Source organism: Erinaceus europaeus, chromosome 4, assembly GCF_950295315.1.
Source record: "Erinaceus europaeus chromosome 4, mEriEur2.1, whole genome shotgun sequence".
Lineage (NCBI taxonomy): Eukaryota > Metazoa > Chordata > Mammalia > Eulipotyphla > Erinaceidae > Erinaceus > Erinaceus europaeus.
In genome coordinates this window covers 140171052-140189989 of record NC_080165.1, presented here as the reverse complement: position 1 = coordinate 140189989, position 18938 = coordinate 140171052, and the positions used below count along the sequence as shown (strand labels likewise).

The following is an 18938-nucleotide window of genomic DNA, read 5'->3' as shown; positions in this document are numbered from 1 at the left end:
TGTGATTGTCCAGGGAGTCTTCTATAGTACGTTCTAGAATGTAATAAATAGGTCAAGGTATCTTCCACAATTCAGTCTGTATTGTGATATGTCAGGGACTGCAGGTTTATTACCAAATGCGTTGTATTTTTTTTTTTACCCCAAGCTAAGAACCTACTATGTATTTGGTGCCTTTATTTTTCCTGCCAAAGAAAAACTAGGTCACAACTGGTGCTAAATTTCAAATGTGTTTTTTAAAATATAAGTAATACGATATATGTATGGACCCAGCAGTATTATGTGTGTTGCATTTCGTACATATACCTGAGAGAAAAACACATATTCCAGTATCTACTTAAAGGTGTATAATTTTTTTTTTACTGGCACATAAGACTTTGAATGGCAGAGTATGAAACTTACAAGAGCACAGTCAGCAAATGAAAGCTTAGTAGAGAATGTAGTCCCTTGCATTCCCCTAGGTGGTAGCTTTACCCATACAATGATATATATGTTATATTAATATATTAGTAAAATATATTTTTAATGTACCAGTCAATGCTTTTAGCACAATTAGCCTTTTGGAATATTCTGTATCTGAAAGTATGTGAGAAAAAAAAATATTTTTACTACATATATTTTACTATATATATTTATATATACAATATAGCTTTCATTATGCTTCTTTAAGAATATATGTTGTAGGACCTGGCCGTGACACACTCAATTGAGAATACATATTACTGTGAGCAAGGGCCCGGAGTTTAAGCCCGAGGACCCCCTCTGCAGGAGGGATGTTTCATTAGTGGTGAAGCAGGTCTACAGGTGTCTTTTCCCTCTTTCCCCACGCCCACTCAGTTTCTATCTGCCCTATCAAGTAAAATAGTAATGAAAATGGCTGCCAGGAGAGGAGACTCATCCTGTAGGCACCGAGCCCCAGCGATAACCCTGGTGACAATAAAAAAAAAAGTCTTTAAAAGAAGGTATGTCAAAGGACCAGCAAAATAGCTAACTTGGGTAGTGTGCTGCTCTGCCCTGTGCTGACCCAGGTGGACTGTGGCCCCGCCACACTGAAGCAAACTTGGGCGCTGTGGTCGCTTCCATTTTCTCTGCCTCTGCCTTCTCTGTCTAAAAATAATAGGAATCAAAATAAAGACAACAGTATATACATCAGACTTTTCAGATGACTAAAACTCGTTTGTGGAGTCAATCTTGAGATGTACAGTGAATTTCATTTTAAAAGTTTTCATTAAAGGTATCATCATTCGTCTTTCAGATTGGACACAAGTATGTCAGTTAGTAAGGACGACATCTGAAATCAGGGTAAGCAGAGCCCAGCCCTGCGATTATCTTTCCAGAGCTGTTGGCATCAGCACTGTAGCTCACTATGTGGCAACAAACTTGTTTGCAGGGCATCTCTGAGTTCCTCTCGGTACTCGGTATGGTTCAGACAAAGCAGGAAGTGTGTGGTCTCGCTTTATTTCATTCTGCTACCTTTTGTAAATGTTGCCTTAACACTATTTTATGAGAACTGAGTACGTATAGTCCTTGTGCAGTGCTTAATGAATGTGCGTTCCTCTAGTTTGTTCTGTTGGCTCCTTTTAGTTTCAAAGGTACAGCACCAGCTGTGTGAGCGCTGCAGTGTTAAGAGCTCTGAAATTTAAGTGTCTTCCTGGATTAATATGGAGGGTTTTTTTTTAAATGTCAGATTATTTAACTTTAATGTTAATCTGAAACTTTAAAATTCTTTTTTTGTATTTTGTTTTTACCAGAGCATTGCTTGGTTCTAGTTTTATGGTGGTGCCAGGGGTTGAACCTGGGACCTCTGAGCCATAGGTCCTGGTACATAATCTCCCTGGGCCTGCGTTTCATATTGCCAGGGATGTAAAACATACTCTTAGACACCAAAAGCGAGGCTTTCCAAGTACATGTGGCATACTGCAATGTGTTTCTGCTTCTCTGCCTATACAGAGTATCATTTTTGGCACAGTAGCTGTTCAAATAGCGGTCATTGTGTGAAAGGCTTATGCTGTCTGCGTTCTTTTAGTACGCTGTTTAAAAACAATTGTATGTTTCTTTTTAAAGGTATAATGTGTAATTGATTTTTATAAGGTGCAATTTAATGTAGATCACCCAAATATTTTTAATGAAAAGAGCTTTGTGATTATTTAGTAGATACGATCATTTGTTGTGGAAAACTATGATATTATCAATAAATACAATTAAAAAAATGAGGAGCATTCTATAAGCTTTGTGAGTCTATCTATGAAATCCCCCAGGGACATTAGAAGAGGATAAATACTGAAGAATAGTCTCTGTTAAGTAAAAGCACCTTCTGCTCCCCATAATGACCCAGGGTCCATGCTCCCAGAGGGATAAAGAACAGGAAAGCTTTCAAGGGAGGGGATGGGATATGGAGTTCTGGTGGTGGGAATTATGTGGAGTTGTACCCCTCTTATCCTATGGGCTTGTCGATATTTTTTATTTTATAAATAATTTTTAAAAAATAGATATGCATGTGCAAACTATTGTATTTACTGTCAAATGTAAAATATTAATCCCCCAATAAAGAAATTTTAAAAAAGAGAGAGAAAAGAAAATGAAGGAAGGAAGGGAAGAAGGAAGAAAGAAACATTCTGTGCAAGGAGATAAGCAGAGTAGAACCAGAGCCATAAAGAGCAGTAACACGGGACAACATCATGTATGGAATGGAGGCATCAATGCATAGAAGCAGTGCCGTCAAACGCTGATGCACTGAGACAAGTACCAAGAGACATTTAGACACAGTAAGTCAGATACAATCCTCATGATAACTGCAAAACAAAATATAGAACACAGACACTTAGAAAAAAAAAAAAACTGAGAGAATCACTATGGAAAACCATTCACATAAAAATAAAAATCAATGGGAGGAGGCAGGAAAGATAGCATAATGGTTATGCTGAGGCTCCAGTTTCCAGAGCTGAAGTGCCCTGGAAAAAATAAAAAGTGGGGTGGGGATAAAAGAGGAGGGCGGGGCCAGGTGGTGGCACACCCGGTTGAGCGCACATGTTACAATGCACAAGGACCCAGGTTTGAGCCCCTGGTCCCCACTTGTAGGGAGAAAGCTTTGCAAGTGGTGAAGCAGGGCTGCAGGTGTCTCTCTGTCACTCTTCCTCACTATTTCCCCCTTTCCTCTCGATTTCTGACTATCTCTATACAATTAATAAATAAATATAATAAAAAAAATTTTTAAAGAGGAAGGGCTAGGTGGTGGTGTGTCCAGTAGAGTACATGTCTTATAGTGAACAAAGACCCCAGCTCAAGCCCCTGTTCCCTAACTGCAAGGGGGTAGCTTCACACATGGTGAAGCAGTCAGTACTGCAGCTATCTCTCTGTCTCTCCTCTACCTTCCACTCCTCTCTCAATTTCTGTCTCTATCCAGTAAATAAGCAAACAAATAAAATATTTTTAAATGAAGGTAGACCACCTCTGAACACCATAGACAAAAATTAACTCAAAATGAATTGAAGACTTGACTATTAGATCTGAAAAGATTGAAAAAAAAAAAAAAAAAAGATCTCTGTGGCCGGGGAGGTGGTATACTCGATAAAGTATACTCAATACTGGACTCATCAGCATGAAGCTTCAAGTTTGATCTTGGCATTGCATATGCCACCGTGATCCTCTGGCTCCCTTTCAAAAAAATAAACAAATATCTTTTCAAAAAAAAACCATGTAGTACACTCCAAGGCTTTGATATCAGAGATGTTACAAGAAATCTAACTCCACTGGTAAGAGAGACTAAAGTAAGAAGTTACAAGTAGGGCTTTCTCTCCTTTTCTCCGCCATTGTGGTGGCGGACTCACTTGTCCTCACCATGTCTTCCTACAAGGCCTTCCGAATCAAGCACTTCCTAGTTAAAAAGCAGAAGCAGAAGCAGAAGCAGAACCATCCTATTCCCCAGTGGCTTCAGATGCAAATTCGTCATAAAGTCAGGTGCAACTCCATGAGGAGGCACCAACGCTGGGCCTGTAAGGATCCTCTAAGACGCACGTGTGTGTGCTGCTAGTATCCTGAGGGAAGCACTGCTTTCTTGGACATTTGATTAGGAACCCACTCGGCCTTGTAGCTCTTCCTGTTTCCTGACTCAGTGATAAACATGAGTTGTTTGGAAAAAAAAAAAAAGCAACCAGGACTGCACCAAATAAAATCTTCTACATATTGAAATACATCACCCCCCAAATCAGTACTTAGAAGGAGGTATGTGCACATAACATGTCAGACAAAGTTGATTAAATTTAAAATAAATACACCTTGCAACTCAACAACAAAATAACAAGTAACCCAATTTAGCAAAGGGGGGGGAGGGTGGCAGGATGAGTAGCAGCTGTGTCCACTTCTCTTGGAACCAGCTGGCTTCAAAGAGGTGGAAGTAACTTTGCCACACTGATTCTTAGACTACGTACTCCAGTAATTTTCTCCTTCTCTTCCTCCTCCTTTCTCTTCCTTCCTCTTTTTTTTTCCCCACCAGTGTTATCACTGGGGCTTGGTTGCTGGCACTATGAATTCACTGCTCCTGGAAGCTATATGTTTTCATTTTATTGGCTAAGACAGATAAAAATTGAGGGGGGCGGAGAGAGGGAGAGAGAAAGACAGACACCTGCAGGGCCTTTGGGAACAATATAACAAATCCTTAAATTAAAATGGAAATACCTTATAGTCTAGCAACACCACTTTCAGGGATATAGCCAAAGGACATAAGAACACCAAACAGGAACACACAAACCAAGCAACTCAATTTAGAAAAGGGAGGGGAGGGAGGAATAGCCAGGATTAACAGCAGGGACATATGCAGCCCTATGTTCACAAGTACCCTAGATGTCACTGACGTGACCCTAGATGCCAAAAAGGGAATAAATAGATGTCACTGACGTGACCCTAGATGCCACAAAAGGGAATAAATAAATGTTTCTTAAAAAGAAAATTTAAAAAAATATTTATTAATTCCCTTTCGTTGCCCTTGCTGTTTTATTGTTGTACTCTTCAAAGACCCTGATACATGGCCTCTCTGTGAAACACTGCACAAGTTACCGCAAGGGAAAATAGTCCCTTCCATCTACATGTCTCCAATGCCCTTCGTTCATGTCACTTTGTTTGTATTGTAGCACAAATCCTATGGTCGGCAATCAATTTACACACCAGATTCTTTCAGCATTAAATATTAACATACTTCAAACTACAGGTCTCTCCTGAGTCCCTGACTATAAGTTGTAAAGTACTGGTATCTGCCCCCTCTTTTCTTTTAATTAATGAGAAAGGAAGAGAGAGAATCACAGCTACAGTCTGACAAACTTTATGCTGGGGATTGAACTTGGATCCCTCCTGGGCTGCAAACTTCTCCTTTTTGATGTTTCAAAGTGTGCCACCAGCCCCCTCCCCAACACATACACGAACAGCCCCACTGAAAATATTAGATGAGCTTTGGAACTCAACAAGAACGCTTGTGTGACATTTTAACGAAGAAATGAGGACAAGAACTAAGGTAGTAGGAGCTGGGAATTGGGAGTAGGAGTCAGCTTTAAATAGCTGCTATTGAAATAAATTTAGAAAGGGCTTAATGGTTGTGTATTGAAAATAGTGCAATTTTGGGGCCTGGTAGTGGTGCACCTGGTTGAGCACATGCTACAGTGATCAAGGACCCAAGTTCAAGCTGCTAGTCCTCACCTGCTGCAGGGGGATAGCTTTGTGAGTACTGAAGCAGGGTTGCAGGTGTCTCTGTCTCTTTCCCTCTCTTTCCCTCTCCCCTCTCAATTTATGGCTGTCTCTATCCAATAAATAAAGATAATTTTAAAAAATCATTAAAAACTAATGCCTAATAATTTACGAAAGTGATGCGATTTCAGTTATTATAAACTAATATAATATAAACTGTTCTCCAGCGGATGAGTGTGATCAGGTGGAAACGAACATTTGAGAGATGATACAAAAACCTTGACATATTTTGAGGCTGTGCTCTGGTCAAAAGAGCTATAGGAAACAAATGTAAGACCTTGGGGGCCAGGAGGTGGCACACCTGGTTGAGTGTACACATTACAGTGTGCAAAGACCTGGGGTCAAGTTCCTGATCAAGACTGGTGAAGTGGGAGCCTGGGCAATAGCGCAGCAGTTTAAATGCATGTGGCACAAAGCACAAGGACCAGTATAAGGATCCGGGCTTGATCTCCTGGCTCCCCACCTACCAGGGGTCACTTCACAAATGGGGAGGCAGACATATGTACACATCTGGAAGGGAAACGGAGTTAGGAGACCCAGGGAACACGCGAGAACCAGTACTTCGCAATTCTTGACCAGTATTTCCCGTTAACAGGGTGGGGCGGGGGTAGCCACAATTTACTTTCTGATGTATCTAGTCCCCAGGCTGCAGCTCTCATCCGCCCCGCCCCGCCCCGCCCCGCCCCGCAGGACCTGTCAAGCGGAGACCCGAGAATGATGCTCGGTTTCCTAGGCAACCTGTCAACTTCCGGTAGCCCCGCGGCAACATTTCCCCCCCCCACGGTCTGCGCAGGCGCAGCGAGGTACCCGCCCCTTTGCCACAACCAGCCAGCCTGGAGTTCTACTGAATTGCCGCTCCCCTTCCAGGCGGCGGGCTGACCTCGGTGGGCTGCGCTGCGCGTCCACGGGTGCCTGCCGACCTCCTGGGGCAGCGCTGGGTCTCCATCCGGGCGCTGTGGTTTGGATGAGAAGCTGGGCAGTCGGCGAGCCGCCAAGCTGGAGCTAGAACTGGCGATCGCTGGGGCCGAGGCTCCTGTTGCGGGGCAGCTGCTCCTGCAGACCGAGGTCCCCGGGGAGGATGAGCCCGAAGCGGAGGCGGAGCCGGGCCTCCGGCGGAGCTGCGGCCCCGGGGACCCGCTGCGCTGGCTCAGCACCTTGATCCTGTGCGCCGCCTTCCTGGGGCTGGTGAGACCTGCGGCTGCAGCCCTCCCGGGCTGGAACCCTCCCTGGCGAGGGCTCGAGCGAGCTGGCCCGGAAGGCCGCCTCGGGTTCGAGTCTCACCTCGCAGTGTGCAGTCCCGTGACCTTGCCCATTGCAGTTCTGTGACCTTGGGCCCCGGGACTTAGTCGCCCCGAGCCTCGGTTTTTGTTCTCGAGGAAACGGGCGCCATTCTAATCTGAAAGGTTATTTATGTATTTATTTTCTTCTTAAGTGAATATTTATTTTCTGGGGCCAGGCGGTGGCGCACCTGGTGAAGCCCTCACGTTACAGTGCACAAGAACCCGGGTTCAAGCCCCCTGGTCCTCACCTGCAGGGAGAAAGCTTCACGAGTGGTGAGGCAGGGCTGCGGGTGTCTCAGTGTCTCTTTCCCTCTCTATCTCCTTCTCCCCCCTCAATTTCTCTAGCCAATAATATATATATATATATATATATATGTATGTATTTAAAGATGATAATGACATTTATTTTAATGAGGGAGAGAGACAGACATCAGAGCCCTGCTCAGCTCTGGCTGATGGTGGTGCTGGGCATGCAACCTGGAACCTCAGTCTCAGGCATGAAAGTCCTTTGCTCAACCACTGTCCTGTCTCTGTAGCCCTGAAATGTGATTTTTTCTAGTGCGACATTTATTGCCACAATATATTTACGCCCTTTCTCCGTGGGGGATCCAAGTCTATAGCTGTACCTCCCATACCTACCCAAACCCCATATTATTTATTACTTTTAACTTTGGGGATTCTTCATTGTCTGACCAAATTTAGCCAACCTCTTGCAGTTCTGGGGTGGGGAACGTGAGCCCAGAAAAGTGATTTATTTTTTCTTTTAGCCACATAATTGGTTATGTGGTAGAGGAAGGACTGTCACTTATTCTGCCCACAATCCTACACAAAGCAAAACTCAGATCCTTCCAGGTTTCTCTTGGAATTAACTGCAAGGCCTGAATGTCTTTTGCCAAACCCTCAGGCACCCTGTTGTGCCCTTATTTCTGGAAGTCTCTAACTCATCTTGTCTTCATGATTGTGATCTTGGGCAGTTGAGATTGTGGGTTTTCTGAAGACAGTCACTTCTGTTTATTTAACATCTTCCTCTGAGTACAACTGGTTCTTAGAAATATTTTTTAAAGAGATTTCTCTAGTGGCCCAGGAGGTGGCACAGTGGCTAGAGTGATGGACTCAGAAGCATGAGGTCCCAAGTTCTGTCCTAGCATCACACTTTTTTAAAAGGATCTATTTTTTTTAAATCATATAGTTTATTTATTTTATTTTAGTGAGAGAGAGAGAGGATGAGAGAGAGAGAAAGATACAGAAGCCAGAGCACTGCATAGGTGCAGGCTGTAGGGCTTCCCTTTTATTAATGAAAAAGCTTCCACATAAGCTGACTTTACCTTGCAGATTGTAAGTAAAAGCTTGCCTTTTTGAAATTTAGGGCATGAGTATTGCAATCCTGGGACCCACCTTTCAAGATCTGGCAACAAATGTGAACCGCAATCTCAGCAGTCTCTCTGTGATCTTCGTGGGCCGGGCCTCTGGCTATTTGAGTGGCTCTGTTATTGGTGGAGTTCTTTTTGACAGTATGAATCATTTTCTACTTTTGGGTATGTAAAGATCAATGTCACTTCTTTGTTCCATTGAAGTCATTTACCATTTGTCTTTAAATTAAAAAACAGACTAGCCTGCAGAATGGCTCCTAGCTGCTCACTCACTATTCCAAGTGAGCTGTTTTGCTGACTTTTTCAGATAGAAAGACATAGGAGAAGCCGCTATAGTAATTGCTTTTGTTTGGTTGGTTGGTTTATTATGAACCTCGTATCTAAAAATCCTTTTATATGCTCAGATATGAAGCAAATGTTTTGAGCTCTTTTGCTGCAGAGCACTGCCTTAATAGTATAACCATGTGACTACTCGCTATGCTAGAATTACATTCCTATTAGAATAACTTGTATTTTATTTTCCATGAAGACTGTAAAAGTTTTTTCTTCTGAAGATTATCAAGGAGTGACAATAATGCTGATGCTGTCAGGAGAGATTGATCAAGAGATCTCTCTTACTTCCTTTTGGTAGTTAGTTGACTAGACAGAGTGAGGGAGGTACAGTAGGGATGTGAGAGGAGGGTGTCTCGCTATAAGTAGCAAGTATTTGATGAGACAATTTATAGCGCCTTCTTTAGGCCTTTCTACTCGCTTGTCAAGCTTATTAGGTTTAGATCTAATCACAGCAGACTCTTAAGCCCTTTTACTTTGAGCTATATAGTTGCCTCACTATCCATGGGAAGGCTGTGGCATTTTTTTTTGTTGTCGGCGCTGCCTTAAGAGAAATGGCTATTTCTGCAAAATTTTGGTTCATACTCCCAGAGGGGGAGAAATTTTAGGGGAAGAAGGCTCTGAACTCCAGTTCCATGAAACCGAGAGAAGAGAGAGAGAGAGAAAAGGAAGAACATTCAGAAGTAGCAGTAGGTGTAGGTGTAACTTAGAAAGGAAGAGAAGGCAGGACTGTAGCAAAAAAAGGGAAAATATATATATATGCAGTTATAGAAATAATAGTCAACTCATGTCTGTGGCCTTTGGAGAACTACTGCAGTTTCTAGTGGAAGGACTCTGGTGGTCGGAGCAATGTGGAATTATACCCCTGTTAGTTCATAATTTTATAAATCAATATTAAATCACTAATAAAAATGATTATAAAAGATTTTAGGCTGGGGGTATGGATTGACCTGCCAATGTCTGTGTCCAGCAGAGGAGCAATCACAGAAGCCAGAACTCCCACCTTCTACACCCCAAAAAGAATTTTGGCGACTACTCTGAGAGTATATAGACCTTTACCCAGAGGAGAATAAGACAGGGGAAAAGGCCAGAGGGCTCTGAATCCCAGTTCCACCAGGACCTGAGGTGTCACTAGGAATCTTGTTTTTATACCAGCAACAAAAGGGAAGCGAATCTGGAAATACCAGAGCAAGCCAGTCACTGTTTCTCTTATCTGAGAAAGAAGAGGAAAAAAAGGAAGAGCACCTGAAAATAGTAGTAGATGTAGGTGTGCAGGGGTGAGGGTAGACAGCATAATGGTTATGCAAAGAGACTCTCATGCCTGAAGCTCCAAAGCCCCAGGTTCAATCCCCCACACCACCATAAACCAGAGCTGAGTGGCCTCTGGTTTAAAAAAAAAAAAAAAAAAAGATATAGGTGTGACTTAGAAAGGAGGTGAAGGCAGGAATTTAGAAAAAATATATACTTTGCTATTGATACATAGTTATGACTATAATATCAGCTCACATTCATGATCTTGGGAGAACTACTGCAGTTACACAGAACTCTGGTAGGAGGAACGATATGGAATTAGACCCCAATTACCTTAAAGTTTTGTAAGTCAGTATTAAATCACAAAAGTACAAAAAAAATTATAAAAGTTTTTCAATGAGATTCACACCTAATGAAAAGTTGAATTTCCCATCCAATCATTATATTTACTTTGAATTGGACCTACTTTGCATTCGGAGGAATTTCTATGATGCTGACTTGAGCCATGACTCTCAGAAGTATTGCTTTGTATAATGACTTTTATCTCTCTTTTTAGGTGTATCCATGTTGGCTACCACAGCTGGTCTTTATCTTGTTCCATTCTGTAAGACCGCAGTCTTGCTGATTATCATAGTGTCTGTATTTGGCGTTTCAATGGGCATTCTGGATACAGGTCAGTGAGTCTTTCTTCAGAGTAAGGACTTTCTACCAGAAAAAGCAGAGCAAAATATGTGCCTCATTCGCTTACAGTGTCTTCTAAAATTAGTGAGTTGGTAATCAGGCCAACCAATTTTATTTTATTATTACTATCATTATTATATTATTTATTTATTTTGCCAATCAGGGTGCCTGTTTTTGAGCAGTGAGGTGAATTGAAAGGTTTTTGTTCCATGATAGTTGTTGATTTACAAGAAAGCCCAAATAAGAGAGGGCATCCATGCTGCACAGGTGAGCAGACTTGCGGTTTTGGAGCAGGCCTTTCTCACTGCAGTAAGGTAGGATTTGCTGTGAGACTTGATTAGCTTTTTAACTGTAGCCCTGTTTACCAAGTCAGGTGCATTTTAGTGTTTTTTGGAGTTTGGTTTGGTTTTTTGATTTTTGTCATCCCCAAAGTTTCACTGTTTTGGGCTGATTTTTCCAGAGAGAGAGAGAGAAAGAGGTTCGGAACCTCCATTTGTTTCAGGCATAGAAGGAACCGTCCAATTTTCAATGCACCCTACCTTTTTAATCAAGAGAAACTTTTACTATGCATTATTTCTTCTCATCCTTTTCTTTTAAGAGTTCTTTGCCTCTTCCTGGAAGACATTCTTTCCCTGCGTCTTGATGTCTTTTAAAACCTACTATATGGGCGCTGGGCAGTAGAGCAGCGGGTTAAGCACACATGGCGCAAAGCATAAAGATCCTGGTTCAAGCCCCCGGCTCCCCGCCTGCGGGGGATGGTCACATCACAGGCGGTGAAGCAGGTCTGCAGGTGTCTTTCTCTCCCCTCTCTCTGTCTTCCCCTCCTCTCTCAACTTCTCTCTGTCCTTTCCAACAGCAATAACAACAAGGCCAACAAAATGGGGGAAATGGCCTCTAGGAGCAGTGGATAAGTGATGCGGGCACTGAGCCCTACCAGTAACTCTAGAGCCCCTCCCCCAAAAGAAAACCTACTATATAACATATTATTATCTAGCCCGTATACCTGTTTTATCTGCTTCCCTGCTTTTTTTGTCCCTGGGACTTCACTACTCAAGGCCGACTCTCTCAGAAGGAGAGACATAAAGATAGAGGGAAGCACACCACAGGATTGAAGCTCCCACCAGTGTTGTGGGGCAGGGCTCAAACTTGGGTCACGAGCACTGTCCAAGTGAGCTATTTTCTCAGTTCCAGACAAGATTTTTATACTTTAGGCTGTGCAACCGGAGAGTGACATTTTATGTTTTTCAGCAAACTACTTTAAAATAACAACAACAAAAGGCTTGCTATATCTTGCATTTAACCTTGTTAGGTGCATGGGAAGTTTAAGTGCAGATACTAGTAGACATTCCACTAGTTTCTATAGTGGTCAAAATCCACTGGAGTTCAGGTTCCTGAAAAGGTGTTTTGTATATGCTTTCTGCTTGAATTATTTTCCTCAGTCACTGTATATGTATATGTATATGTATTTATATTCCGTTTTGTTGCCCTTGTTTTATTGTTGTAGTTATTATTGTTGTCATTGGTATTGTTGTTGGATAGGACAGAGAGAAATGGGAAGAGAGGAGGGGAAGACAGAGAGGGGGAGAGAAAGACAGACACCTGCAGACCTGCTTCACCGCCTGTGAAGCGACTCCCCTGCAGGTGAGGAGGGGAGGGCTCCAACCCAGGTCCTTCCAGGGTCCTTGCGCTTTGTGCCACGTGCGCTTAACCCACTGTGCTACCTCCCAACTCCCCCTCAGTTATTGTCTTTCTTTTTTTTTAATTTCATTATTGCGGAATTAATGTTTTACATTCAACAGTAGATACAGTAGCTTGTACATGCATACCATTTCCCAGTTTCAGTTTTCCATATAACAACACAACCCCCACTAGGTCCTCTGAAGGACCTCTGTTTTCCCTCCCACCCACCCCAGCGTCTTTTCCTTTGGTGCAATACCTCAGTTATTTTCTATCAACTGCAAGTACAGTAATCTTTGGCAATGTGGCTTCTAGTGATAAAATATTCTTTTGTAAATATGTATGTATGCATATATGCCCTCCTGCCCCAAGTTTGTATTAGAACTGTGTTATAAAAAGCTTTAAGCCTGGATGGGGGTCGGGCGGTGGCGCGGCGGATTGGGCGCACATGGCGCAGGGACCTGAGTAGGGGGTCCCGATTCGAGCCCCCGGCTCCCCACCTGCAGGGGAGTCACTTCACGGGCGGTGAGGCAGGTCTGCAGGTGTCTGTCTTTCTCTCCCCCTCTCTGTCTTCCCCTCCTCTTTCCATTTCTCTCTGTCCTATCCAACAACGAACGACATCAGTGACAATAATAACCACAAGGCTACAACAAGGGCAACAAAAGGGGGGGAAATGGCCTCCAGGAGCGGTGGATTCTTGGTGCAGCCACTGAGCCCCAGCGATAACCCTGGAGGCAAAAAAAAAAAAAAAATTAAAAAAAAAAAAAGCTTTAAGCCTGACTCTGAAAGGTAGTGCTTTACTGGTTAGTTGAATTCCATTTATGAATAAGTATGAGGTGTTTCTCAGTTATTGGCCGGTGAAAGCTTCTTAACCATAGAATAGACTTAGTTGTAGCATTTGTTAACTAAGTATATATGATCTTTGTGATATGTTAAATAGATCCATTCATTTTCTGATAGTAATTACCCCAGTTTGTGATGTTACTATGTCTAACTCACTTACCTTCTTCACTTGGTAGGGGGTAACGTCCTCATCTTGGCTGTCTGGGGAGACAAGGGGGCCCCTCACATGCAGGCCTTACACTTCAGTTTTGCCATAGGTGCCTTCGTGGCCCCACTGCTGGCTAAAGTGGCACTGGGCACAGCAGTGCCTGCTGAAAGCCACACAGAAGCTGACTTGAACTGTTCTCTGGTCAACCAGTCATGGGGAGCTGACTCAGACGCTGGATCCGGGATTCCTGACAACACAAATCTGCTGAGGACGTATTTTATTATCGGGACGTACATTTTGGCTGTTTCTGTCTTTTTCTTTGCTCTATTTTTGAAAAAGAGATCCCAAAGTGAAAAAGCGAAAGACTTCACTCGAAGGTCTCGAAGAGCGAAATATCACAAAGCCCTTCTTTGTCTTCTTTTCATCTTCTTCTTTTTTTATGTTGGAGCAGAAGTGACGTACGGCTCTTACATTTTCTCCTTTGCAACCAGCCATGCTGGCATGACAGAAAGCGAAGCAGCTGGGCTGAACTCCATCTTCTGGGGCAGCTTTGCAGCCTGCAGGGGGCTGGCGATCTTCTTTGCTGCGTGTCTGCAACCGGCATCCATGATTGTGCTGAGCAACATTGGCAGCCTGGCTTCCTCCCTAATGCTGGTGCTTTTTGATAGGAACCGAGTTTGCCTCTGGGTGGCCACTTCCGTGTATGGAGCCTCCATGGCCACCACGTTTCCCAGTGGCGTTTCTTGGATTGAGCAGTACACCACTATCCATGGGAAAGCGGCGGCGTTTTTTGTGGTTGGCGCTGCCTTGGGAGAAATGGCTATTCCTGCAGTGATTGGGATCCTTCAGGGACAGTATCCAGACTTGCCTGTAGTTCTGTACACCTCTTTGGGGTCAGCAGCAGCCACTGCCATCTTATTCCCTGTGATGTATAAGTTAGCCACCATACCTCTCGCTCATCAGCGAAAGGAGCACAGGAAGAGTGAGGACCAGAAAGCTCTGCTGTCTGCCTCCGAGCTGAATGACTACGAGGAAGAGAACGAAGAAGATGATGCAGAAAAATGGAATGAGATGGAATTTGAAGTGATAGAAACAGATGATAGGATTAGGAACTCTATAATGGGCACGTCTAGAGAGATTCTGAGAGTGCCCACAGATGACATTCTCATCCACTCAGCTGCTTTATCTGCAGTCAACATCAGTAACTCCCATGTCAATCACCTTATATGAAACTTCGACAAAAGAAGATGAACTATTTTCTGACTTCTGAACAACTGCCAGTTCTATAGAGGCTGATTAATAGCATATTTCATCATACTTTGTGTCAACATTTCTGGATCCGTATTGCAGTGCTCAAGAGTTTGAAACATTGTGTGTATTTCAGAGACTTCCATAAAGAACCCAATATTTTATTTAAAAAAAAAATTTTTTTAACCAGAGCACTATTCAGCTCTGACTTAACTGTGACACACAGGAATTTAACTTGAGACCTCAGAGTCTCAAGGATGAAAGTCATTTTACATACCCATCATGCTATCTTCCTGGTCCTCCCACAATGGTTCTGTACAAGAAGATCTTGTTGTGAGGCCAGTTTTTGATGCGCGACTGATTTGGTAATGTTTTATAAGCTTTACCCCTCAGATCACATAAAGAAGGTATTTATTTTTGAGATGTATGCTGCCATTTTAATAGAACAAAACTGTCTTGTAAGTCAGTGAACCGAAGGAATTATCAACCAGTGGTATTCTGCCAGAGAAGCTGACGAGAGTCACTTTGTAAAGGAGCATCTTTGAAAATGAACAGAGGGTCTGTGGCCATACCTCCCTGAACATACTCGGTCTCGTCTGACCATGGATAGAGGTTTCTTATTAAGTGACCTGCCATATTGGCAGCATTTGGCCAAAGAAATTTTGATTTCTGTGAAGAGAACACCCAGAAGTCTAGAGATCTGTCTTCAAACCACAACTATCATTTCCTCCCCTTCTGTATCTGCAATCTCTTAGTTCATTGGCACCTCAGTGTCTCAACTCCTGCTCTCTCACTGTACAAATGAAAACGAGATGATGTCCGTGTTGGGAATCTGTAAATTTTTTTAATTTGTTCACGTTAGAAATAATGGAAGAATGCATGTCAGTTTAAGAAACCCAGTGTCTGATACTTTGGCTAATGATTTGAATACATTGTTTTTAGTATTGCATTTTATTGATTATCAGAAGTGCTGTTTTTGGCATTTTTGTCATCTGTGGAATCAGATCTTGTTAAAAACAGTCCTCTTTTGGGAGTCGGGCGGTAGCGCAGTGAGTTAAGAACACGCGGCGCAAAGTGCAACGACCAGTGTATGGATCCCGGTTCGAGCCCTTGGCTCCCCACCTGCAGGGGAATCGCTTCACAGGTGGTGAAGCAGGTTTGCAGGTGTCTATCTTTTTCTCCCCCTCTCTGTCTTCCCCTCCTCTCTCCATTTCTCTCTGTCCTATCCAACAAGGATGACATCAGTATCAACAACAATAAAACAACAAGGGCAACAAAAGGGAATAAATAAATATTTTTTAAAAAGTCCTCTTTTAACAGTGTAAGAAAATGTTATTGACAATTTTTTCATATACATATAGAAATAGTGTGTATATATATTTTTCATCAGAGTTATTGCTTGGATTCAGCTCCTACATGGCTCCACTCCCAGCAGCCACTACTGTTATCATTACTTTTTGAAAAATTATATATATTATAAATATATAATATATACATACATATATATGTATGTATATATATATATATATAGAGAGAGAGAGAGAGAGAAGGAGAGACTAAGGAGATAAACTTGCAGCACTGTTCTACCATTTGTGAAACTTACCCCCCTGCCAGTGGGCAGTGGGGGCTGCAGCCTAGACCCTCACATACAACAATGTAGTTGGTCCGAGAGTTGTGGCTTATTAAGCTGTTTAACAATGTGTGTGCTGTACGCGCTGAGCCACCACCCAGTTCCAAAAATTATGTCACATTTCATGGACTGGCAGGATAACTCACCTGGAAAGGGGTCTGCTCTGCCCTACACATGACTTAGGTTCAAGTCCTGCCCCCTCACATCCACACTCTCTCTCTTATTTCTCTGTCTCCGTATCTCATGGGCTACCTGTGAAAGTTAGCCTGGAGAGGTGAGGCCCAGTGGTGGCAACACAATTAGAAAGTGATATTTTATAATTAGTGTCTTAGATTCAGTGAAAGAGAGTAATTCAGTCTATGAGGCAAAGTTTTTGTTTACAGACATTTTTGAAAGTTGTTTTGATATGCTAATTGTTCTCTGTGTTCAAACAGCACTTGAGAGATGCTGTTTTCTGATTTTAAAGCTGCCTCAGACTTTCTACATGAGTATTAGAGCTGTTGGTGGGGCTTCTTGAGGTAGCAGTCCGGTTGGAATCTTCATTTACTATTGACTCCTCGCTGAATGGGATTGGTGATCCCATGGTCAGCTCGGTTACCCAAGCTGCTAGCTTAATTTAGACTCTGCCAGTAGTTGGAATACTTCTATCGCCCCTCTGGAGTCTCTTCCTGAGCTTGAAGTAAGTACCTGGGAAGGTAAAGTAATAATTAGAAAGTAACTTGCAAAAAAAAAAAGAGAGAGAGAGAAATGACCTGCTGGCCAAAGCGGGACCAGAAAGGGCATTGTCATATGAACAGGGCAGAGCGTCCGTGGGGAGCCCTGGGCGAACAGTATCGAGTTCTGTGCTGATACTCGTCATCTCTCCCTCACTGCATTATTAACAGTCCCCTTCCTAATTTCTGTAAATTTGGCTTTTCTTAATGGAAGTACAGATGTTTTCCTGATGACTGCTAGATAACCTGTACCTGCCATAATTTTGGTTCCTAATTTTTAATCTTACTTTTTGGAGAGGAGAAGTTTTATTATTATTATAAATATAGTGAGAATATTCCAAATTTCATCACAGAAGATTAGGGAAGAGAAAAATATATATATTTGGCCAGCACTTGGGCTTCACCACTGCAGACTGCTTTTTTCTTTTTCTTTTTCTTTTTTTCCCCCCCACAGATATATGGATAGACAGAAAGATACCCTTGAACCTGGGTAGTGTGACAAAGCTGTTTTGTTGGCCCAAGTATAAATAATTTCAGTCTTAAAACACTTAGCAAGACTTTAATTTCTTACTAACACAGTTTCCTAGTTAAAGAGTAAAATATTTTAAAAACATTCCTTCTCATCAAAATATCAAAAACAATTTGATTTTGTGATTCTTGGCTAGGTTTCCTCCTGCCTTGGGTAGAAGGAATTGATAACCTGATGCCTATTTTATCTGTCTTACATAAGTTGGGGTCCTGTGGAAATCATCATGTCTCTCTTACATCCTCACCCTTTAGCAACCCTCCTTACTGGCCTTTGTTTTTTGTTTGTTTGTTTGTTTTATGGGTCTATAAGTGTAATCCCCATGTCATGCTAATACCCAAGGTTTCTCCATCAGAGAGAACCAAACTCTGATACACTTTGCCTGAAAAGACTCCCAGGATATCCGGGAACCCTTAGTGCAGGTGGAGAGCAAAGGCCTCTGTTGTTACATGAGAAGGTTTCACCTGTACTTGTACCAAATAAACACCTGTTTTATTGCCCTTAGCATCTGTCTTGTTCTTCCTGACACCTGCATCCGGTCGTGGAAGTGCTTTCCTGGAATGGGTACAGAACCATGCAGAAGCTTAACTGGCGGGTTTGAGGTTCCTTAGGGACTCACATCTCTCTATTAGGACTGACCGGGCTACGCATCTCTTATGGAATTTAAATACATCTTCTCAAGGGTCTACATACTTTTTTTTTTTTTTTTTGCCTCCAGGCTTATTGCTGGGCTCAGTGCTTGCACTACAAATCCACAGTTCCTGGTGGCCATTTTTTCCATTTTGTTGCCATTGTTGTTGTTATTGCTATTATTGGACAGGACAGAGAGAAATTGAGAAGGGAGGGGAAGACAAAGGGGATGAGAAAAACACCTACAGACCTGCTTCACTGTTTGTGAAGTGGCCCCGGCAGGTGGGGTGCCAGGGGATCAAACCAGGACCCTTGCGCCCGTCCTTGTGCTTGGTACTCTGTGTGCTTAACTCAATGCCCTATCACTCAGCCCTCTACATACTTTCTTAGTTATTGTCTTCTTGATTTGTCTTTCTTGGGGTATGTAATGCTATTGTGGAGTAGGATTAAAGTGAACTCCCTCTACAGAAGCTGAGAGAAAAGTTGGCACTAAGATTGTATGGGTCCAGTGTTTGTGGCGATGGATTATGCAGAAGTAACTTCATTTAAGTACTGCCATCATAGGCCCATGACTGATGGCAACTCTGTTTTGGTATGCATTGTAACTATGATCAAAGCATATATCTGTTCCAACTCCTGTGAATCTCTTAATAAAACATTCATGTATTTGTCAAGCCACCCACACAGTCATTCATCCTCATAGACTGAAGAAGCACATGACGTGTGTTTGGTCCTCTCACATCATTTTTTTAAATTTCTTATAAACGGTCAAAGAAGCAGAATACCAATGGCATATATTATGCCAGAGATTGAGTCCAGCCCTCTGGTCACTGTGCCACCTGCTTGGCCATCATAAATACTCTTTCATGAACCCACCATTA

At 42.6% G+C, this 18938-nt stretch overlaps 2 protein-coding genes across 2 annotated transcripts in view; both read left to right on the top strand.

Moving 5' to 3' along the window:
* SLC16A10 (solute carrier family 16 member 10) overlaps positions 1-4094 on the top strand; it is a 155930-nt gene extending 151836 nt beyond the window's left edge. Inside the window, exon 6 of the mRNA XM_060190633.1 lies at positions 3851-4094. Within this exon, the coding sequence (XP_060046616.1) occupies positions 3851-3879 (29 nt within the window). The 3' untranslated portion in view covers positions 3880-4094. The remainder of the gene's footprint in view (positions 1-3850) is intronic.
* Positions 4095-6609: 2515 nt separating this feature from the next.
* Positions 6610-17931, top strand: MFSD4B (major facilitator superfamily domain containing 4B; the record flags this gene model as incomplete). Its single annotated transcript, XM_060190862.1, has 4 exons — positions 6610-6915; positions 8377-8545; positions 10518-10634; positions 13339-17931. Coding segments are annotated over 4 exons (1794 nt in total), but the record flags the coding sequence as incomplete, so codon positions are not given.
* Between the last annotated feature and the right edge of the window lie 1007 nt (positions 17932-18938).